General features: G+C 51.8%; 2 protein-coding genes across 2 annotated transcripts; both read right to left on the reverse strand.

The window, feature by feature from the left end:
* Positions 1-12576: 12576 nt before the first annotated feature.
* NKX3-1 (NK3 homeobox 1) lies at positions 12577-16851 on the reverse strand. Its single transcript, XM_066567214.1, is given in 3 exon segments — positions 12577-12959; positions 16540-16779; positions 16782-16851. Coding segments are annotated over 3 exon segments (693 nt in total).
* A 3956-nt stretch (positions 16852-20807) lies between these two features.
* Positions 20808-22835, reverse strand: NKX2-6 (NK2 homeobox 6). Its single transcript, XM_066567215.1, has 2 exons — positions 22748-22835; positions 20808-21346 (listed from the first exon to the last, which is right to left on the reverse strand). Exons 1-2 carry the CDS (start codon positions 22833-22835, stop codon positions 20808-20810), a joined length of 627 nt encoding a protein of 208 aa, XP_066423312.1.

Raw genomic sequence — 22835 nt, forward strand, 5'->3', positions numbered from 1 at the left:
CAGACTGATCTAGAATCAAGGATTTGGGGTCCCAGACTGGGCTAAAGTCAAGAATCTGGGTCACAGACTGGGCTAAAATAAGATTTGGGGTCACAGACCAGGTTAAAACCAAGGATTTAGGGTCACAGACTGAGCTAAAATTAAGGAATTTTGGATTAGAGACTGGGCTAAAATCCAGGATTTGGGGTCACAGATTGAGCTAAAATCCAGGATTTGGGGTTGCAGACCAGGTTAAAACCAAGGATTTGGGGTCACAGATCGGACTAAATTAAGGAATTTTGGGACAGAGACTGGGCTAAAACCCAGGATTTGGGGTCACAGATCGGACTAAAATTAAGGAATTTTGGGTCACAGACTGGGCTAAAATCCAGGATTTGGGGTCCCAGCCTGGGCTAAAATCAGGAATTTCAGCTCGGAATTTCTGGCCCCGCTCCAGGGCAGTTTTACACCTGCTGGAAACACTTTCCCCGCTCCCGGAGCTGCTCAAAGGAATCAAATCCCGTGGCCAAACACGAATGTTTTGATTCCCTTTGTGGCCGAGCGGGGCAGAATCAGCCGGAGGGAGGGGAAGGAGCGGCCGGAAAACTTTTCCCTCCTTGGAGCCCTCCAAGACAAACAGGAGAGGGAAGGGGAGAGCGGGGGCGAGGCGCCTGTGCTGGTGCTCGGCAGCCCCGACCGAGCTGCGGTGTTTGGGCAGCGCCGGGGGGAGCGCAAAGCAGCGCAAACCCAGCCCAGATCCTGGATTAGAGCGAGGGCAGCGCCCGGCTGGGACCGGCCCCGGGAATTCGGGGTGGGACGGAGCAGCCCGGGGGGAAAGGGACCCGGAAAATGGCCCTGGAAAGTTCCTGCCCTCCCTGGGAATGGGATCTGGTCATAGGAATGGGATCCTGTCAGGGGAATGGGATCTGGTCATAGGAATGGGATCCTGTCAGGGGAATGGGATCCTGTTCTGGGAATGGGATCCTGGCTCTGGGAATGGGATCTGATCATAGGAATGGGATCCTGTCAGGGGAATGGGATCTGATCAGGGGAATGGGATCCTGTCCTGGGAATGGGATCTGGTCATAGGAATGGGATCCTGGCTCTGGGAATGGGATCTGGTCATAGGAATGGGATCCTGTCAGGGGAATGGGATCCTGGCTCTGGGAACGGGATCCTGTTCTGGAAGTGGGATCCTGTTCTGGGAATGGGATCCTGTTCTGGGAATGGGATCCTGTCCTGGGAATGGGATCCTGTTCTGGGAATGGGATCTGGTCATAGGAATGGGATCCTGTTCTGGGAATGGGATCCTGGCTCTGGGAATGGGATCTGATCATAGGAATGGGATCCTGTTCTGGGAATGGGATCCTGTCCTGGGAATGGGATCCTGGCTCCGGGAATGGGATCCTGTTCTGGAAGTGGGATCCTGTTCTGGGAATGGGATCTGGTCCTGGGAATGGAATGCTGTCAGGGGAATGGGATCTGGTCATAGGAATGAGATCCTGTCCTGGGAATGGGATCCTGGCTCTGGGAATGGGATCTGGTCATAGGAATGGGATCCTGTCCTGGGAATGGGATCCTGTTCTGGGAACGGGATCCTGTCCTGGGAATGGGATCTGGTCCTGGGAATGGGATGCTGTCAGGGGAATGGGATCTGGTCATAGCAATGGGATCCTGACCTGGGAATGGGATCTTGTCATAGGAATGGGATCTTGTCCTGGGAATGGGATCCTGTCCTGGGAATGGGATCCTCTCTGGAGAAAGCGATCCTGGGAATGAGATCCTGTCCTGGGAATGGAATCTAACCCCAGGAATAGGATCTGGTCAGGGGAATGGGACCCTCTTCTGGGAATTGGATCTGGTCCTGGGAATGGGATCTGGTAATAGGAATGGGATCTGGTCATGGGAGTGGGATCCTGTTCTGGGAATGGGATCCTGTCAGGGGAATGGGATCCTGCTCTGGGAATGGGATTCTGTCCTGGGAATGGGATTCTGTTTTGGGAATGGGATCTGGTCCTGGGAATGAGATCCTCTCCTGGGAATGGAATCTAACCCCAGGAATGGGATCTGGTCAGGGGAATGGGATCTTGTTCTGGGAATGGGATCCTGTTCTGGGAATGGGATCCTGGGAATGGGATCTGGTCATAGGAATGGGATCCTGTTCTGGGAATGGGATCCTGTCAGGGGAATGGGATCTGGTCATAGGAATGGGATCTGATCATAGGAATGGAATTCTGGCTCTGGGAATGGGATCTGGTCATAGGAATGGGATCCTGTCAGGGGAATGGGATCCTGTTCTGGGAATGGGATCCTGTCCTGGGAATGGGATCCTCTCTGGAGAAAGGGATCCTGGGAATGGGATCCAGCCCTGGGAATGAGATCCTGTCCTGGGAATGGGATCTAACCCCAGGAATAGGATCTGGTCAGGGATCCTGTTCTGGGAATGGGATCCTGTTCTGGAAGTGGGATCAGGCCTTGGGGATGGGATCCTGGGAATGGGATCTTGTCATAGGAATGGGATCCTGTCCTGGGAATGAGATCCTGTCCAGGGAATGGGATCCTGTCCTGGGAATGGGATCCTGTCAGGGGAATGGGATCTTGTCATAGGAATGGGATGATGTCAGGGATCCTGTCAGGGGAATGGGATCCTGTTCTGGGAATGAGATCCTGTCCTGGGAATGGGATCTAACCCCAGGGAATGGGATCTGGCCATGGGAATGGGATCCCTTACTGGGAATGGGAGCCGGTCCCGGGAATGGGATCCAATCCAGGAAATGGGATCCCTTACTGGGAATGGGATCCCTTACTGGGAGAAGGGTCCCGCTCCCATCCCGCTCTGCTCCTGCTGGAGCTGCCAGCCCGGCTCTGGTGGCACCGCTGTCCCCTCGGGGCCGGGCATGGCTGGGCCCTGGGAGCTCACGGGATGTTTGGAACCAGGAGAAATCCATGGGTAAATATCCTTGGAAGGGTTTTTTATGGGATTTGTTCATCCCAGACACCCCAGCAGCTCCTTGGAGCCGCAGGATTCCCGAGGGAGTGTCTGAGTGGGGCAGAGTTCCCAGGGCTGCTTCTCCTGCGGGTCTGGAGGGGAAAATGAAATAATAACTGTAAAAATGCCAGGCTTGAGGGATGGAAGGAGAAATCCTGGAATCTGGGAATGGAGGGTCCCTGATTTTACCCCTTCAGCACCACAGGCTCTGCAGGACAGGATCACATTCCCAGGAGAGGATCCCATTCCTAAAAGAGGATCCCATTCCCTGGACAGGCTCCCATTCCCAAAACAGGATCCCATTCCCAGGACCAGATCCCATTCCCAAAACAGGATCCCATTCCCAGAGCAGGATCCCATTCCCAGGACAGGCTCCCATTCCCAAAACAGGATCCCATTCCCAGAGCCAGGATCCCATTCCCAGGACAGGATCCCATTCCCAGGACAGGATCCCTTTCCCTTTCTCCTGCTTTGAGCTCCTGCTTCAGCCTCAGGAGTTCTGGGAGATTTGAACTCTTCATGGCAAACCAAACTGTGCTGGAAAATCTGGGAATATCTGGGAATATTCCCCTGGAATCTCTGTGTAGGAAGCCAGGGCTGGAGGGGATGTGGGCACCTTGCTCTGAAGTTTTACCACCTTTTTTTTTTTGGAAATCTGTCTGTCCCAAAACCCCCTGGATGAGGTTTTTAGGACAGCCAAAGCCCAGCCCACCTGCACTTTGCTGTCTGGCAGCAAAATTTGGGATGCAGCAGGATTAGGGAGCCGGGGATGCTCAGCAGGATTATCCTGGCAGGGCTAATCCAGCAGGAAACCCCAAATCCAGCCCCAAATTTGGCTGTGGGGCCAAATTCCTGGGGTTTCTGCGTTGCTGGTGCCTCTTGGAGACCCTGGAATCGGCGCTGGGAAAAGCCCTCGGTGGGAACAGAAGCGGGAGGATCCTCCCGCGCCTCCAGCGGCATCCAGCGGGAAATTCCCGGAGCCTCCCCGGTGTCCTTGGAGTCCCTGGCAGCTCCCGGGGCCCAGGCAGAGCCCAACTCCCCCGGGACCATCCCGGGCTGCGGCTCTGCCTGGCAAAGGCGAGCCCGGGGTGGGCTCCAGAGGGGGAAAAATGGGAATTTCAACGGCAATGTTTGGGTTGGGAAACCCCCGGCACGGAGGGAATGGTTGGGATGCGGGTGGGAAACATCCCTGGTCCTCGGGGGATTTGTGGGGGGAGGCAGAGCTGGGTCCTGGGTCCCATCCTTGATCCCCACCCCTTTTCTTTCATTTCCACCCTTCCTTGATTTCTGTCCCTTCTCCTTGATTTCCACCTCTTTTCCTTGATTTCTGTCCCTTTTCCTTAATTTCTGCAATTTTTCCTAAATTTTCACCCCCTTTCCTTTATTTCTACCTCTTTGCTTAATTTCCACCCTTCTTCCTTGATTTCTGTCCCTTTTCCTTGATTCCCACCTATTTTCCTTAATTTCCACCCCTTTCCTTGATTTCCACCCCTTTTCCCTGATTTCTGTCCCTTTTCCTTCATTTCTGTCCCTTTTCCTAGATTTTCACCCCCTTTCCTTGATTCCCACCCCTTTTCCTTCATTTCCACCCTTCTTTGATTTCTGTCTTTTTTCCTTGCTTTCCCCCCGTCCCTGTCCCCATTCCCAGAGGATTCCCAGGTCCCTTTTATCCCTCCCTTTCCCATTTTGGGATGAGGGACAACAACGAACCCAAATCCATCCCCCAGATCCTTCCCTTGGCTCCAAGCTCAGAGCATTCCCACACAAACCCAGCCATGCTCCAAACTCCTTTTCCCATAAAAATCCTTTTCTTATCTCCCAACTTTCCCTCCTGGCAGCAGCCACCACAAATTCCTGCTGGCTTTGGAAGCACTTCCAGGGATTTTCCCTTGGATTTCTCCCTGCTTGTCGCTGTTTTTTGGGAATTGAGGTGCCCAGGTTGTGACGGGAGATGAGGAATTCACCTTGGATTTTTTGCAGGAGTTTCCCATGGGAATGCCAATCCCCAAAGCTGCATTTTCCACCTCTCCAAGCCCCTTTTCTCCCTTTTCCCCCTTTTTTATTTGGTGGAAATCTGCCTGGATGGTTGTGCCACTTGGATTTTCCCCTTCTTCCCTGAATCCCTTTGGCATTGCTGCTTCCAAGGGTGGAGGAAGCACCAGGTGGATCCATGAGGAGTTTCCATGGATAACAGGAGCACCCACAATGGGAATAATCAGCACGGAAAATCCTTGGGGGATTTGAAGAGCTCGAAATCCCTGTGGGATCATGGAATGGGTTGGACAGACCCTAGAACTCCTCCCATTCCCATGGGACACCTTCCCCTATCCCTGGGGGCTCCTCCAGGCTTTGGCACTGCCAGGGCTGGGGTGTCCCCATGGCTCAGCTTCCCTCTCTCCTGGAAAACACCCCCACATCCCAAAGGATCCATCCTCACTCCTGAGAGCTTTCCTGCTCTCCTGGGAGAACATTCCCACATCCCAAAGGATCCATCCTCACTCCTGAGAGCTTTGCTGCTCTTCTTCCCACATCCCAAAGGATCCATCCTCACTCCTGAGAGCTTTCCTGCTCTTCTTCCCACATCCCAAAGGATCCATCCTCACTCCTGAGAGATTTCCTGCTCTTCTCCTGGGAAACATCCCCCTGAGAGATTTCCTGCTCTTCTTCCCACATCCCAAAGGATCCATCCTCACTCCTGAGAGATTTCCTGCTCTTCTCCTGGGAAACATCCCCCTGAGAGATTTCCTGCTCTTCTGGGGAAACACCCCCACATCCCAAAGGATTCCCCCTCACTCCTGAAAGCTTTGCTGCTCTCCTTCCCACATCCCAAAGGATTCATTCCCATTGCTGAGAGCTTTTTCTCTTTCCCCTGGAGGATCCCCACGGCCCAAAGGACTCATCCTCATTCCCAAGAGTTTTCCTGCTCTTCTGGGGAAACACCCCCACATCCCAAAGGATTCCTCCTCATTCCTGAAAGCTTTCCCTCTCTTCACCTGGCAGAGCATTCCCACATCCCAAAGGGTTTATTCCCATTCCCAAGAGCTTTCCCTCTCTCCCCCTGCAGGATCCCCACATCCCAAAGGATCCATTCCCGTTCCCAAGAACTTTTCCTCACTCCCCTGGAGGATCCCCACATCCCAGAGGATTCCTCCTCGTTCCCAAGAGCTTCCCTGCTCTTCTTCTGGGAAAAAATACCAAAGGATTCCTCCTCATTCCTGAAAGCTTTCCTGCTCTTCTGGGAAAACACCCCCACATCCCAAAGGATGCATTCCCGTTGCTGAGAGCTTTCCTGCTCTTCTCCTGGGGAAAAATCCCAAAGGACTCATCCTCATTCCTGAGACCTTTCCTGCTCTCCTGGGAGAGCCCCCCCCACATCCCAAAGGATTCATCCTCATTCCCAAGAGCTTTCATGCTCTTCTTCTGGGAAAAAAATCCCAAAGGATTCCTCCTCATTCCTGAGACCTTTTCTGCTCTCCTGGGAAAACACCCCCACATCCCAAAGGATTCACCCCCATTCCCAGGAGCTTTCATGCTCTTCTGGGAAAACATCCCAAAGGATTCATCCTCATTCCTGAAAGCTTTGCTGCTCCTCTCCTGGGAAACACCTCCACATCCCAGAGGATCCATCCTCATTCCCAAGAGCTTTCCCACTCTCCCCCTGGAGGATCCCCACGTCCCAGAGGATCCATTCCCATTCCCAAGAGTTTTGATCCCTCCCTGCTGCAGCCCCAGGGGTGTCCTTGCCCTTCCCGCCCCTCCCCAGCTCCGTCCCCAAACCCGTTCCCACTGCCCTGCCAGCCCTTCAGCCGAGCCTTTCCTTGGCTCCGGTCCCTGGGTTTCTGCCAGGAATGCGGTTCAGGCCCTGCAAATGTTGCTCAGCAGCTCCATTATCCGCAGGCCGCCTCCTCCCTCCCTCTTGTATTTTTTGGGAGTTTTTTTATCCTTTAAAGAAACGATTTTGGCCCCGAGCAGGGGCAGCGTTGTGTCAGCACCAGCCCTGGGATAATCCCCGTGGATCAGGAGGGATTTAAAGGATGTTTTCCCTTCCCACTTGGGCACAAACAGGAATTCTGCTTCCTCAGGGCGGGTGGAGCCCCTTGGCTCTGGAGTCAGGTGTGGGGTTTTCCCAGTCCCCATTAATCACGGGGATATTTATCCCCTGGGAGTGATTGATGCCTTCACACTCCCCAGGGATTTCCTTATCAAACAGCTCGGCCCCTTCTTTGTTTGTCCTGCTGTTTTGTGCTTGGAAAATAAAGGGAAAACTGCCTGGAGGTGTGATTTATGTCCATAAAACCCCCTTGGGATGGGAGGGGAGCGGGGAGGGCAGGGCAGAGGCACCCGAGGGGCTTCTCCCAACAGAGCTGGGCTGGATCTGGGGCTGCTGCCTCATCCCTGCTCCAGCCGGGCTCATCCCAGGAGTTTTTGGCAGGATCCCACCTGCACCTTGTGTTTGGCAGCCAAATTTGGGATGCAGCTGGATTAGGGAGCAGGGGATGCTCAGCAGGATTTTCCAGCAGGAAATCCCAAATCCAGGCTGGCTGTGGGGCCGAGGGTGTCCTGGGACAAACCATCCCTCCCTGGAGAGGAGCTTTTCCCATCCCCACTGATGGGATCTGCTGGGCTGGGCTCCTTCTCCAGCTCCTTTTTCCCATTTAATTCCTGATTTGGGGTTTTTTTGGTAATTTTTTTTTTCATTTACCAGAATAGGAATTGAACCTGGGAATAAGGAAGGGACTGGGGCTGATTTCCCATCTGGGAAGAGCAGCAGGAGGGAGGGAGGGAGTGTGGGGCCAGCTGAGACCGAGGGGGAACATCCACAGTGAGAATTCCCAGGACAAATCCCTGAATTTATGGTCCTAAAAAAACCCCAAACCTGCCCCTGACTGGGATTCCAGGACTGTGGAAAGCAGGACCAGAAATAACCAGGATGGGGCTTCCAAAACCCTGGATGGTGCTGAAATTGTGGGGTTTGGGTGTCATAAGGAAAGAATTTCACTCATAAATCCCAACTTTGGGGAATAATCAGCTGGAAATGGGATCAGGGGATGCTCAGGGATGTTGTGCTGAAATTGTGGGATTTTGGAGTGATAAGGAAAGGAATTCACTTAGAAACTGACTTTTGGGGAATAATCAGCTGGAAATGGGATCAGGGGTGCTCAGGGATGATTTTTGCCTGGTTGGAGGAGGGATGGGGCAGGATTGGGTGCTGAGCACCTAAAAATAGGGATGGATGAGGGTTTTGGGATGATTCCTCACTCAAACCTCACTCCAGGGAGTTGTGTCCCAGTTTTTGGTGCTGCTGCGACACTCAGGGTCACTCACAGCAGGAACAGGGATGGAAGGAATCCCAAACTTGGAATAAAAACCCCAAACCCAGGACAAAATCCCCAAATCTGTGATAAAACCCCAAACCTGGGATAAAAACACCAAACCCAGGACAAAACCCACAAACCTGGGATAAAGACCCCAAACCTGGAATAAAACCCCCAACTGCAGGAAAGAACCCCTAACCGCAGTGTAAAAACCCCAAACTCAGGATAAAAACCCCAAAGCCAGGATAAAAACCCCAAAGCCAGGATAAAAACCCCAAACCCGGGACAGAAACCCTCGGCAGCCGCTCATTCCTGGCCCAGCTCCTGCAGTTTTATTCCAGAGGGTCCCAGAGCAGCGGGAACGGGGCCAAAACCAGAGATAAAACCAGGATAAAACCCGAGATAAACCAGAGATAAACCAGAGATAAAACCAGGGATAAACCAGAGATAAAACCAGGGATAAAACCAGGGATAAAACCCAGATAAAACCTGAGATAAACCCGAGATAAACCCGAGATAAACCAGAGATAAAACCAGATAAAACCCGAGATAAACCAGAGATGAAACCAGAGATGAAACCAGATAAAACTGTGGGGTCTGGGCAGAGCTTTCGGGACCTGCAGCACCACCAGGAGTTCTGGGCTCGCAGACCCCGAGCAGGAACAAAAATCAGCTGTGACAGAGACATTTCCCAAAAAGCACCCAGGAAATCCAGCTTAGAGCTCATTTTAGTTCAGGTCTCAATTTCAGTTTTGATCTAATTTTTAGTCCCAGGTCTCATTTTTAGTTCAGATTTTATTTTCAGTTTAGATTTTATTTTCAGTTGACACCTCATTTTTAGTTTAGGTTTCATTTCCAGTTTAGATCTCAATTTTATTTTAGATTTTATTTTCAGCTTAGAATTTTTTCAATTTAGATCTCATTTTTATTTTAGATCTCATTTCCAGTTTAGATCTCATTTCCAGCTTAGTTCTAATTTTCAGTTCAGATCTCATTCCCAGTTTAGACTTAATTTTCAGTTCAGATTTATTTTCCATTTCCGGTTTAGATCTCATTTGAGTTTACATCTCAATTTCAGTTTAGACTTTATTTTGAGTTTAGATTTTTTTCACTTTAAATCTAATTTTTATTTTGCATCTCTTTTCCAGTTTAGATCTCATTTTCCAGTTTAGATCTCATTTCCAGTTTAGATCTCATTTTCCAGTTTAGATTTAATTTCCAGTTTAGATTTAATTTCCAGTTTAGATTTATTTTCCAGTTCAGCTCTCATTCCCAGTTTAATCCCCTTTTCCCAGCCCAGCCCCTCCCAGTTTAACGTTCCCATCCCAGCCCGTGCAGCGCGGGATGCTCCGAGCTGGTTTTAGCTTAAACTCGGTGTCTGTGCCGGTTTTAGTTTAAGCTCGGTGTCCGTGCCTGTCCAAGCTGGTTTTAGTTTAGACTCGGTGTCTGTGCATGTCCGAGCTGGGTTTAAACTCTGTCCGTGCCGGTTTTAGTTTAAGCTCGGTGTCCGTGCCTGTCCAAGCTGGTTTTAGTTTAGACTCGGTGTCCGTGCCGGTTTTAGTTTAAGCTCAGTGTCCGTGCCTGTCCGAGCCGGTTTTAGCTTAAACTCGGTGTCCGAGCCGGTTTTAGTTTAAGCTCGGTGTCCGTGCAAATTTTAGTTTAGGCTTGGTGTCCGAGTCGGTTTCAGCTTAAGCTCGGTGTCCGTGCAAGTTTTAGTTTAAGCTCGGTGTCCGTGGCAGTTTTAGTTTAATCTCGGTGTCCGAGCCGGTTTTAGCTTGAGCCCGGTCCGTGCCGGATCCCAGCAGCCCCGAGGCTCTGGGAGCGAAACCCGCGGGATTTGGGCAGGAGGTGCCCTCGGGGGGATAAAGGGATTTTTATTTTTATTTTTATTTTTATTTGGAGGTGAATAAAGGGATTTTTGTTGTTGCCAGTGGATAAGAGCAGGGATGGGAACATTTTGCAACAGCGAGAGGAGATGTCCTTCCCTCTGTCCTTCCCTCTGTCCTTCCCTCTGGAATCCGGGATCCTCGGGGGCTGCCCGAGGACGGCAGAAGAATGGAGCCGGAGATAGGAAAAGTTACTTTTCTAAAAAGTTCCTGTCCTAAAAGAGGCAATGCCAGAGGCACGGCTCGGCCTCCGGAGCACAGGAATTCTGATAGCGAGAGAAAAATTCCCGGCTCTGAGTTCGGTGTCCTCCACTCCCTGCCCTCCCTTCCCTGCAATTTTGCCCCTGGAATTTTTGCCTCCTCTGCCTGGGAGCTCGGAGGATTTGGCAGATGAAAGAGAAATCCCAAAAAAATCCCGTGGAAAAGGGGAAAATCCGGGCAGATCCTTCCCGTTCTCTGCTGGCTGCATTTCCCTGCTCCAGGAGGGAATTTTCATTTCCATGGGAAGAGCAGGAATCACAGGAACATTCCTGGAGCTTCCCAGGGAAGAAACCTCGGTGGATTTTAGTCCCAGGAGATGAAATCTGCTCCAGCAGAGTTTGCTGAGTTAGTCCAGCTGAGAAAATGCACTTTCAGCTGAGAAAGTCCATTAAAATTCATGCAAGGAAGTATTCAGGAAATATTTAAGGAAATACTCCTTAATATCCAATGTTAAGGATATTTTCCATCTAAAAAAGGGAAGCAATAAAGGAAATCTCCTTTTCTCATGGAATTGATGAGACTTTAAGGAAAATTAGTTTCTGAAATTTTGAATTTTTGCTATTCTCTGAGTGCAAATGGGAAATTTCCCCCTAAAAAAAGACTTGTTGGGATGATCCTGTTGCTGTTGTGGTGCCCCAGCGCTGGGAATGGGGCTGATCCATGGAATCCCGGGTGATTTGGGCTGGGAAAACACAACTGCAAGCCCCAGGCTGCAGCTGCGGCGGGGATTTGCTGCTCGGCAGGGCCAGCAGCCGGATGTGCAAAGCTCGTCTGTCACCGCCCCATTGTCCCTGCGGGCTGGCACCGGGGCACCTCCGGCTGCGGGAGGGATCCGGGCACTGCCAGGGATGGGGCAGCCCTGGGAATTCCCAGAGTGTTGCAATCAAACGCTGAATTAAATGCAATTAAAATTTCTTTGGTTATTTCAGTGTTAGTGGTTTGTGCTGGGACTGAAAATCCCACCCTCAATGTGCTCTAGGAAGGACAGCACAGAGTTAAAACACCCCAAATTTAGGGAAAAAATTCTATTTTCCACCTAAAAATGCCATTTCTACCAGGAGGGGCTCCAGGAATTCCCCAGGGCAGGTAGGGCCAGGTGCCCTCAGCTCCAGCCTGGATTTGGGCCCTTCCAGGGATGGGGCAGCCACAGATTCCCTGGGAATTCCCAGGGCACTCCAATTAAAATTTTGGGCTTTTCTTCACTTATTTCAGTGTTTGTGATAAGAGAATTTCACACTGCCACTACGGAATGCTGTCACTGCAATCTTTCCCCTGTGGATTTATGAAAAACCACCTAAAAAAGCCATTTCTACCAGGAGGCACTCCAGGAATTGATGTAGTAGAGTCAGGGCAGGTAGGGCCAGGTGCCCTCAGCTCCAAATCTCCTCCAGCCTGGATTTGGGCACTTCCAGGGATGGGGCAGCCACGGATTCCCTGGGAATTCCCAGAGCACTGCAATCAAACACTGAATTAACTGTTATTAAAATTTTGGTTTGTTTTTTCTTTGGTTATTTCAGTGTTAGTGGCGTGTGCTGCCACTGAAAGTCCCACCCCATATCTGCTCTAGGAAGAGCAACACAGAGCTAAACCACCCCAAACTTAGGGAGAAAATTCTATTTTCCACCTAAAAAAGCCATTTCTGCCAGGAGGGGCTCCAGGGATTGATGCAGTACAGGCAGGGCAGGTAGGGCCAGGTGCCCTCAGCTCCAGCCTGGATTTGGGCACTTCCAGGGATGGGGCAGCCACGGATTCCCTGGGAATTCCCAGAACACTGCAATGAAAATTTGGGCTCTTTTTCACTTATTTCAGTGTTAGTGATGAGACAATTTCATGCTGCCACTATGAAACGCTGCCACTGCAATCCCTCCTCTCTGGATTTAAGGAAAAACCACCTAAAAAAGCCATTTCTGCCAGGAGGGGCTCCAGGAATTGACGCAGTAGAGTCAGGGCAGGTAAGGCCAGGTGCCCTCAGCTCCAGCCTGGATTTGGGCACTTCCAGGGATGGGGCAGCCACGGATTCCCTGGGAATTCCCAGGGCATTGCAATGAAAATTTGGGCTCTTTTTCACTTATTTCAGTGTACAAAACGCTGCCACTGCAATCTCTCCCTTCTGGATTGAAGGAAAAGCCACCTAACAAAGCCATTTCTACCAGGAGGGGCTCCAGGAATTGACGTAGTACAGGCAGGGCAGGTAGGGCCAGGCACCCCTGAGCGCCAGCAGCGACATTCCCGGGAATTCTGGCGCTTCCTGGCGCGAGTCCGAGCGGCTCATGCCGGCCACCACCTGTTTCCTCTTGGTCTTGTACCTCCTGTTCTGGAACCAGATCTTGACCTGGGTCTCGGTGAGCTGCAGGTGCCGGGCCAGGTGCGCTCTCTCCGGGGCTGACAGGTATTTCTGGTGGCTGAATTTGCGCTCCAGTTCGATCACCTGGCTGTGGGAAAAGGCGGCTCGGGAGCGTTTGCCCGGCCTGGGGGGCGGCGGGGCCGCGGCGGGGCCGCGCTCGGGCAGGAACGGCTGCAGCGGCACCTCTGGAAGGGAGAAACGGGAAAGAACGGCTTGGGAAAATTCCCACATGGAGAAAAATCCCCGCTCGGACACAAATTCCCAGCTGGGCAAAAATTCCCACCGGGAGAGAAATTCCCACCTGGGAGAGGAGAGGACAGGATAGGACAGGATAGGACAGGACAGGACAGGACAGGACAGGACAGGACAGGACGGGACAGGACAGGACAGGACATCTGGACAAAAATTCCCACCCGGACAGAAATTCCCACTGGGAGAGAAATTTCCACCTGGGAGAGAAATTCCCACCTAGGATAGGATAGGATAGGATAGGATAGGATAGGACAGGACAGGACAGGACATCTGGACAAAAATTCCCACCCGGACAGAAATTCCCACTGGGAGAGAAATTCCCACCTGGGAGAGAAATTCCCACCTGGGAGAGGATAGGATAGGATAGGATAGGATAGGATAGGATAGGATAGGATAGGATAGGACATCTGGACAAAAATTCCCACCCGGACAGAAATTCCCACTGGGAGAGAAATTCCCACCTGGGAGAGAAATTCCCACCTGGGATAGGATAGGATAGGATAGGATAGGATAGGACATCTGGACAAAAATTCCCACTTGGATACAAATTCCCACCTGGACAAAAATTCCCACTGGGAGAGAAATTCCCACCTGGGATAGGATAGGATAGGACAGGACAGGATAGGACATCTGGACAAAAATTCCCACCTGGATAAAAATTCCCACCTGGACAAAAATTCTCACTTGGACAAAAGTTCCCACTTGGACAAAAATTCCCACTGGGAGAGAAATTCCCACCTGGGATAGGATAGGACAGGACATCTGGACAAAAATTCCCACTTGGATACAAATTCCCACTTGGATACAAATCCCCACCTGGATAAAAATCCCCACCTGGACAAAAATTTATCCCCACTTGGATAAAATATTCTCACTTGGTCGCAAATCCCCACTGGGACAAAAATTCTCACTTGGACAAAATTCCCACTTGGACAAAAATCCTCACTTGGACCAAAATCCCCACCTGGACAAAAATTCCCAATTGGACAAAAATTCCCAATTGGACAAAAATTCCCACCTGGACAAAAATCCTCACTTGGACAAAAATCCCCACCTGGACAAAAACATTCCCAATTGGACAAAAATCCTCACCTGGACAAAAATTCCCACTCGGAAACAAAATCCCACCAAAATCACTTGGTTTTCCTCCTTACAGAGAGGAAAAAAATTCCTATTTTCTATTCCAATTTTTCATATTTCCTGTGGTTTAATTTGATGGTGGGAGAGTCATGTAGAGGAGTTTTGTCTTCCTAAATTACAGGTTTTAATTAATATCCTCCAGAATTCCATAGGAACGGAGATCCAAGGGGTGGATGGGAATAGGGATAAGAAAGGAGATAGCATAGAATAAAATCCTCAAAAAGGGATATTTTCTAGTGCAGGAATAGGAATAATATCCCCAAATACAATAGGATAGGATTTAATAATATCCTCAAATTAAATAGGATAGGATGGAAAAATATCTCCAAACAAAATAAGATAGGATGGAAAAATATCCCGAAATAAAATAGAATAGGGTGGAATAATATCCCCAAATGAAATAGGATAGGGTGGAATACTATCCTAAAATAAAAAAGGATAGGATAGGAATAATATAACCAAATAAAATAGGATAGGACAGATTGGAATAAAATCCCCGGATAGGATAGGATGGGATAGGATGGAATTAAATCCCCAAAAGGGAAATTTTCCAGTGCTGGTGGACATCTCCCTCAATCCCAAGGTTCTGTTGTTATGTCCAAAATGGTACCAAAGGATTTTTTTCTGCAGGATTCATATCAAGCCCTGCTTTGGAATATCCTCCCTGTGGGAAAATCAGAATTCCCAAAGGAAATGGATCCTCCAGCTCCTCAGTCCTCATGGGAACGGGCAATGGGAGCAGCTCAGGGCAGGGTGCAGGGGCAGAGCAGGGAATGAATTCCTGCCTTTTCCATCCCATAACTCCAAGGCAATGCCAAGAGATTTTGGGGCATTTTTAACCCTTTGCGTCTCAAACTTCAGACCTGGCCTTGGATCTCCAGCTAATTCCCGATGGATCACCAGAGTCAGGAGCCAGGAAGGTGCTGAGCTCCAGGGAAGTCTCACCCACAAGAGCTAAACCCCCTCAGATAAATTTATTTCTGGAGTTAATCCCTTTTTGAGCGTTATCCAAATGGAAATCAGCCAATTCTTTTGGCTTTTGGTCATTTCTCCGTTTATTTTCTTAAGGTGTGTACAGAAGCTCAAGAAAAAAATCAAGGGATTGAATTCCCAACTTTGTGAATCCTGGTTGTCCCTGGAACCCCAGAGCTTTTATGTAGGAATTTCTGCTCACAGAATTGGCCTGGAAAGCCAAAATTCCCCTGGCAGGGAGGGCTGTCTGAGGAGAGCTGGCACTGGGGAATTCCAAAGGGATTTGGGGCTGTTTGAGCTTGGCCTGGGATGTTTGGGCAGGGAAAGGCTGAGTCCCCTCCCCAAAAATCTTGTCCCAAAATCCTGTGTCCCACTGGGACTTTGGGACGCTGCTTCTCCCCCTCTGGGCAGCCCCTTCCTAAGGTGCCTTTCCTGGTATCTGCATTAAAGGGAATTTTTTTCAGAAGTTTTTGTAGAAATGCATCAAACTGGGTTTTTAAGCAACATTTGAGGCAGATTCTGAGCTTGGAGCCCTTTGGGACACTGGGGAAAGGTTCTCACTCAGTCTCTGAATTCCTTGTTCTCCTCTGCTCCAGCTCAGACATTCCTGCAGTTTAATCTGGGAGCAGCTCCAGGTCTGGATCCTGATCCATTCCCTGACCCATGCTAAGACATCCCTGATCCATTCCCTGACCCATCCCCTGATCCATCCCTGATCCACTCCTGATCCATCCCTGATCCAAGCACAGCCATCCCTGATCCATTCCCTGACCCATTCCTGATCCATCCCTGATCCATCCCCTGATCCATCCCCTGATCCAAGCACAGCCCTTCCTGATCCATTCCTTATCCCAGACTCAGACAATTCCTGATCAATTCCCAATCCATCCCCAACCGAAGCACAGACTGTCCTGATCCATTCCTGCTCCATTCCCAATCCATTGCTGATCCATTCCTTGTCCCAAGCACAGACTGTCCTGATCCATTTGTGATCCATCCCTGATCCAAGCACAGACTGTCCTGATCCATTCCTGATCCATCTCCGATCAATTCCCTGACCCAAGCACAGACTGTCCCGGTCCATCCCTGGTCCATTCCCAATCCATTCCCTGATCCAAGCACAGCCATTCCTGCTCCATTCCCAATCCATCCCTGATCCATCCCCAATCCATTCCCTCTCCATCCCCTGATCCTTTCCCCGATCCATCCCCTGATCCATTCCTGCTCCATCCCCTCTCCATCCCTGCTCCCTCCCCGATCCCTCCCCTGATCCATCCCCGATCCATTCCTGATCCATTCCTGATCCATTCCTGCTCCATCCCCGCTCCCTCCCCGCTCCATCCGCTCTCCCTCCCCGCTCCCTCCCCGCCCAACCCAGCCCTTCCCGCTCCCCGGTGTCACCTGGCTCTGCTCCCGGCGCTGTCCCCGGGGCTCCGGGGCGCTGGGGACCCGCGGGGGGCGCTCCCGTGGCCGGGCTGGCCGCGCCGCTCTCCTCGCTGGCCGCTCCCAGCTGCGCGTTCCCGCTGCCCGGGGCTGGCTCGGGCTCCCAGAGGATGTCCTGGATGAGGAAGGAGCTGCGGGGCCGTGCGGGGCCGGGCTGGGCCCGCGGGGCTGGCCCGGGGGAGCCGCTCATGGCCGGGGGGTGCGGGCCGAGCTCTGCCGCGTCCCGGCCGCTCCTGCCCGGCTGCTGCCGCTGCCCGGGGCTCGCCGCATTTATCCGGCCCGGGCCCGCATTTATCCGGCCCGGGCCAAACCTCCCGGGGCTGATTGGAGCGCCCGGCACGGTCCACGCCCTTCGGCCGGGGCTCGGCTCCCGCCGGGTTCGGGCGCTGCCTTCCCCCTCCTGTGGATCTGTGGGGTCCCACCGCCCCTCTGCGCCTCCCTTCCTCTCTCTGCTCACAGATCCCCCCCGGACCTGAAGATGGGGACGCGGATTTCGGGATCAAATGAGTCCAGACTGGGATTTTTTGGAAGAGCATCCTTGGAGGATGCATCCATCACCCCAATCCCAGCTCTGCTTCCCTTGCTGATGGGAATGATTTCCACCCCTGAGCTCTTCGGGAAAATGCTGCTTTCAGGGGGAAAAGCACAGAAATAAAAGGGTTGGGTGGTTTTTACATTTATTTTGAGGGTTTTCCTCAAATGCCTCCACTTTGATGCACTCAGAGCGTGTCGGAAAACGGGGAAATGTCAAAGCTTTGCAAAGCTGCTCCAACGAGAGCCTGGGGATGATTTAAAAGCCAGGCAGAGCAGCTCCAGAGGCAAATCCTGGCATGGAAAAGGCTGAAAGTTTAAGTCTTCAGCTCAGACTAATCCCTCAATTCATGTAAGAAGCCTGAACAACTTTAACAACAAAGTCGTGGTCACCCAAAAGGAGCAAAACCTTCTCAAACCCAAGAAAAACCACGAGGGGAGGCGCCTGCAGGAACAGATTCTGTCCCGAGGACCTGATTGATTTGTGGTTGCTGGAAAACAACCCCAGTGTGGGGAACACGGGATTAAAAATTCCCCTTGCGCCATCCCAAGGCAAATCCATCTCTGGGGAAGGTCCCGTGGGAGCTCTGGTGATGCTCATGAGCAGAATCCCTGGGAATTGCGGGCAGTTTCTCTTTAAATAAATCTCTAAATCTCTAAATACGAATTTATCAGTGACCTCCTCCAGCTCTGCTGGCTCCAAGCCCCTTTTCCTGCTGGAATATCAGCCCTGATGCCTTCTTTAATTCCCAGACCCAGCCCCTTCAGCCGGGCCTGGGGTTTTTTACCCTTAAAAAGGGAAACAAAAGATTTCCTCAAATCTCCTGCGGACTTTGTTGATTTTACAGGAGGTGTTTGGTTACGGCCGCCCGAAGCCGCCAGCGCTTCAGCAAACGTGCCCCAAACTTGGCTTTCCCAGCCCTTTTTCCTTCCGCAGCCTCTGATTTGGGAATTGTCCCCCCAAACTCACGGAACGCTTGGGAAGCTCAGGAGCTGCAATGGCTCAGCCTGGGTTTAGGCAGAGAAAGGGAATTTGGGCAGAGTTATGAAGGAATTGGGAATATCCTGAGCTGGGAGGGACCCAAGGGATCATCGAGTCCAAATCCTGGCCCTGCCCTGGGCAATCCCAGCAATCCCTGGGGGCTTTGCCCGGAGCTCCTCCAGCTCTCACCATTCCCATTTCCAGGCTTTATTTCCTGAGGGAAGCCATTCCCTGCCTTATTTCTGCCTTAATCTGGGAGAGTTTCCCGGGATTTGTGGCTGGACCTGCAAGGAAAACTCCCGGTGTTGTTGGGGATTTCAGGCGAGCCCAGGGCTTGTCCCAGTGCCAGCAGCGACTCCCAGGGCAGGGAAAGGGAATTCCCTGGGAATTCAAGGGTGAAGAGAATTCCCTGTGGAATTACAGGGAAAAGGATTTTCCTGTGGAATTGCAGCGAAAATTAGTTCCCTGTGGAACTTCAGGGAAAAGGGAATTTCCTGTGGAATTGCAGGGGGAAAAGGAGTTCCCTATGGACTTGCAGGGGAAAGGGATTTTCCTGTGGAACTGCAGGGAAAAGGGAATTTCCTGTAGATTTGCAGGGAAAAAAGGAGTTCCTTATGGAATTGCAGGGAAAGGGAATTCCCTGTAGAATTGCAGGGAAAAGGAGTTCCCTGTGGAATTGGAGGGGAAAGGGAATTCCCTGGGGAACTACAGGGAAAAGGGAATTCCCAGTGGAATTGAAGGAAAAAGGACCCTGTGAAATTCAGGGAAAAGGAATTCCCTGGGGAACTGCAGGGAAAGGGAATTTCCTGTGGAATTGCAGGGAAAAGGACCCTTTGGAATTGAAGGGAAAAAGGGATTCCCAGTGGAATTGGAGGGAAAGTGAATTCCCAGTGGAATTGCAGGGAAAAAGGGAAATTTCTGTGGATCTGCAGGGAAAAGGACCCTCTGGAATTCAGGGAAAATGAATTTCCTGTGGAATTGCAGGGAAAAGGGAATTCTCTGTGGAATTACAGGTAAAAGGGATTTTCCTGTAGAATTGTAGGGGAAAGGAATTCCCTGTGGAACTGCAAGGAAAAGGACCCTGTGGAATTCCCAAACTTGGACTACAAGGTAATTTTTGCCTGGATTATTACGATTTGATTTGATTTTTATTTTTCTTTGGCTCAGGTTTGGAGGCTCAGGTGCAAATTGCAGATGGTAAAATTCAAAATACAAAGTGAGAAATGACGAGAGAGTGAAACCGCAATTTCACTGATTAGTTTTTACTTGCAAATAATAACAATAATAATAGTAACAATAATATTAATAATAAAGGCAGAAATCCATACCTGTGCTGAGACTTATTAAGAAAAACAAACCAGAAATAAATCTAGAAATTACAGGAACACAAAGCATTAAATATTGTCAGTAATATAAAAAAAAAAAGCACAGGGATGTGCACAGCCCCTGTTTTCCCGTTATCCTGAGGAAGGAAAAGTCCTGGTGGCATCCTGGGAGAGCAAATCCCTCGGGAGCGAGAGGGGCCAGACTCCGAATTATTGTTTAATAATAAATAATTTATAATTGTTGTGTGCCAGAAGTCCCTGTGGGGCAGTGGGGCAGCGTCCCCTTCTCCCTTTCCAGGGGTGGTTCCACTGTCCGGGCTGGCAGGAATCCTTTGGATTTGGATGGCGAAATCCTTTGGGATTTCAAAAATCCTTTGGATTTGGATGATGAAATCCTTGGGGCTGACAGAAATCTTTGGATTTGGCTGCTGAAATCCTTTGGGGTGGCAGGAATCCTTGGGATGTGGCTGCTGAAATCCTTTGGGGTGGCAGGAATCCTCTGGATTTGGATGGTGAAATCCTTTGGACTGGCAGGAATCCTTTGGATTTGGCTGCTGAAATCCTTGGGGCTGGCAGGAATCCTTTGGATTCAGATGCTGAAATCCTTTGGGGTGACAGGAATCCTTTGGATTCAGATGCTGAAATCCTTTGGGGTGACAGGAATCCTTGGGATGTGGCTGCTGAAATCCTTTGGGATTTCAAAAATCCTTTGGATTTGGATGCTGAAATCCTTGGGGCTGGCAGGAATCCTTTGGATGTGGCTGCTGAAATCTTTTGGGGTGGCAGAAATCCTTTGGATTTGGATGGTGAAATCCTTGGGGCTGGCGGGAATCCTCTGGATTTGGATGGTGAAATCCTTTGGGGTGGCAGGAATCCTTTGGATTTGGCGGCTGAAATCCTTTGAGATTTCAAAAATAAATCTAGAAATTACAGGAACACAAAGCATTAATATTGTCAATAATAGGAATCCTTTGGATGTGGATGCTGAAATCCTCTGGGCCGGCGGGAATCCTCTGGATTTGGCTGCTGAAATCCTTTGGAGTGGCAGGAATCCTTTGGATGTGGCTGCTGAAATCCTTTGGGCTGGCAGGAATCCTCTGGATTTGGATGGTGAAATCCTTTGGGGTGGCAGGAATCCTTTGGATTTGGCGGCTGAAATCCTTTGAGATTTCAAAAATAAATCTAGAAATTACAGGAACACAAAGCATTAATATCGTCAATAATAGGAATCCTCTGGGTGTGGATGCTGAAATCCTCTGGGCCGGCGGGAATCCTCTGGATTTGGATGGTGAAATCCTTTGGGCTGGCAGGAATCCCTTGGATGTGGCCGCTGCCCGGTCGGGGCCGGGCTCTGGCGCATCGGGCGCTGTCCCGGTGCCCGTCCCCGCTCAGCCCCGGCTCCCGGCGCCGATTGCCGCGGGCAGGGCCGGGCGCGGGCGCTGGGCACCGCCGGGGGTGGCACCGCCGGGGGCGGCACCGGGCGACACCGCGGGGTACCCGCACCCCCCCCCGCAAGCGCCGCCGCCGGGGCAGGAGCTGAAGGAAAAAGGGCCCGGGATTGCCCAGGGAGCCGGGAAGGGCCGGGAGCCCCCCGGGCAGGGTTCGCCATCCCGCACCAGCACCGGCACCGGCACCGTGCGCGGGGGCAGCGCGGGCACCGCCGGCTCCTGCCGCTGCCGCTTGCTCTTGTAGCGCCGGTTCTGGAACCAGATCTTCACCTGCGTGGGGCTGAGCTGCAGCAGCGCCGCCAGCTGCTCTCGCTCGGGCCCGGACAGGTATTTCTGCCGCTGGAAGCGCCGCTCCAGCTCCAGCACCTGAGCCTGCGAGAACAGAACGCGCGGCCTCCGCCGCTGCCGCTGCCCCGGCGCCTCTCGGGGCTCCCCCGGATCCTCCTCGGCCTCAAAGCGCGGGGCGAGCAGAGATTTCCCTGCGGCAGGGAGAAAAACAAAGCAAAGTCAGACCCAAATCCGGCTCTGTTCCCAGCGAGAGGGAGGGCTCAAATCGGGAATGGAACTCCCTGGGAACAGGATGGAGTAGGGCTGACAGTTCATAAAGTAAAGGTTGAGACGTGGTAAATTTAATATGAATTTTCCCATAATATTTCTTGAGAACTCAATAAATTCCCCCCATTTTTTTTTTCTATTTTCCTTTTTTTTTTTTTTTTAATTAATTCTGGATAAAAATCTCCTTTTTTCCCCTCCTAATGACGCCTCTGATGTTTTGGGGCTGCCACTGTCCGAGGGGCACAAAGAAAGGCGGGTACACAGCAGGTTCGAGCATTCCAGACCCCAAATCCCCTTTCCCCACTATCCTGCTGTGGAATCCCGACCTCCAGCAGGATCTGCCTCCAGCTCCAGGAAAGGAGAATCCCACATTTCTCTGGATTTCGGCAAAACAAAAACCCCCGAAGGAGCTGGGAGTGGAGGAGGGAAAATCCTTAAATCTGAGAGGAGTTGCTGGTTTAGGGGGATTTCTGATTTTTTAAGGAATTTGTGCGGCAGAGGAGCTGCCGGGATCAGGGCCGGCTGCGGCTGGGATGCTCTGGGACACCCCGGCAGGGAATTCGGGAGTTCCAGGCGGTGCTGAAGGCTCTGGAAGCAGGATAGTGGGGAAAGGGGATTTGGGATCTGGAATGCTCGAACCTGCTGTGTAACCGCCTTTCTTTGTACCCCTCGGACAGTTGCAGCCCAAAACATCAGAGGCGTCATTAGGAGGGGGGAAAAAAGGAGATTTTTATCCAGAATTAATTTTATCCAGAATTTATCCAGAATCCGCCCCGGGCCCCCCTCTCCCAGTCTGCCCAGTGCTCCCGCTCTGTCCCCACTGGTTTCCCCCTCTGCCGCCGCCGGGGGTTCGGGAAACGGGAGCAGAGGAAATGTGGGGATTTTAGAGAAGCGGGACAGCCCCGATCCTCCTCGGGGATCCCCTGCGCTCCCGGCCGGGCGTGTCCCCAGCGGGGCCGGCTCACGGAGCGCGACACGGGGGTGACATCGAAAGCGGCGGCCATGGGCGACTTCGGGCAGGAAAAACTCCTAAAAATCCCAAATCCAGCCCCCAGCTCCATCCACCCCCGGACCGTCCCGTTTCCCCGAGAGCAGCCGGAGCTGCGGGGATGCGCGAAAATGCCCCAAACAACCGTAAAAAACCAAACCAGCGGGTAAAAAAGAGGGAGATAAAGGGAAAAGGGAGGGAAAAGGGGAACCAGCGGGACCGGCGGGGGCGAGGTTGTAACGCTGCCCTCGGGATCCGCGCCGGGGGAACGAGAGCGGCTCCGCGGGGTCCCCCCGGTGCCTCCCCGCCCGTCCCGCAGGGTCCCGCGGGCACTTACGCGGCCGCGGCTCGTCCTGCCCGGCTCGGGGGTCCCCGGGAGCCTCCAGCTTGAGGATGTCCCGCACCGAGAAGGGCGTGGGCAGCAT

The sequence above is a fragment of the Molothrus aeneus genome, chromosome 29, assembly GCF_037042795.1.
Source record: "Molothrus aeneus isolate 106 chromosome 29, BPBGC_Maene_1.0, whole genome shotgun sequence".
Classification (NCBI taxonomy): Eukaryota; Metazoa; Chordata; class Aves; order Passeriformes; family Icteridae; genus Molothrus; species Molothrus aeneus.

Excerpts from the sequence above, each read along its gene's own strand:
- NKX2-6 (XM_066567215.1), bottom strand. The coding sequence starts at position 22,835 with ATGCTGCCCACGCCCTTCTCGGTGCGGGACATCCTCAAGCTGGAGGCT. Across the intron at positions 21,347-22,747 it reads GCAGGACGAGCCGCGGCCGC|GGAAATCTCTGCTCGCCCCG; the intron begins GTAAGTGCCCGC and ends TCCCTGCCGCAG.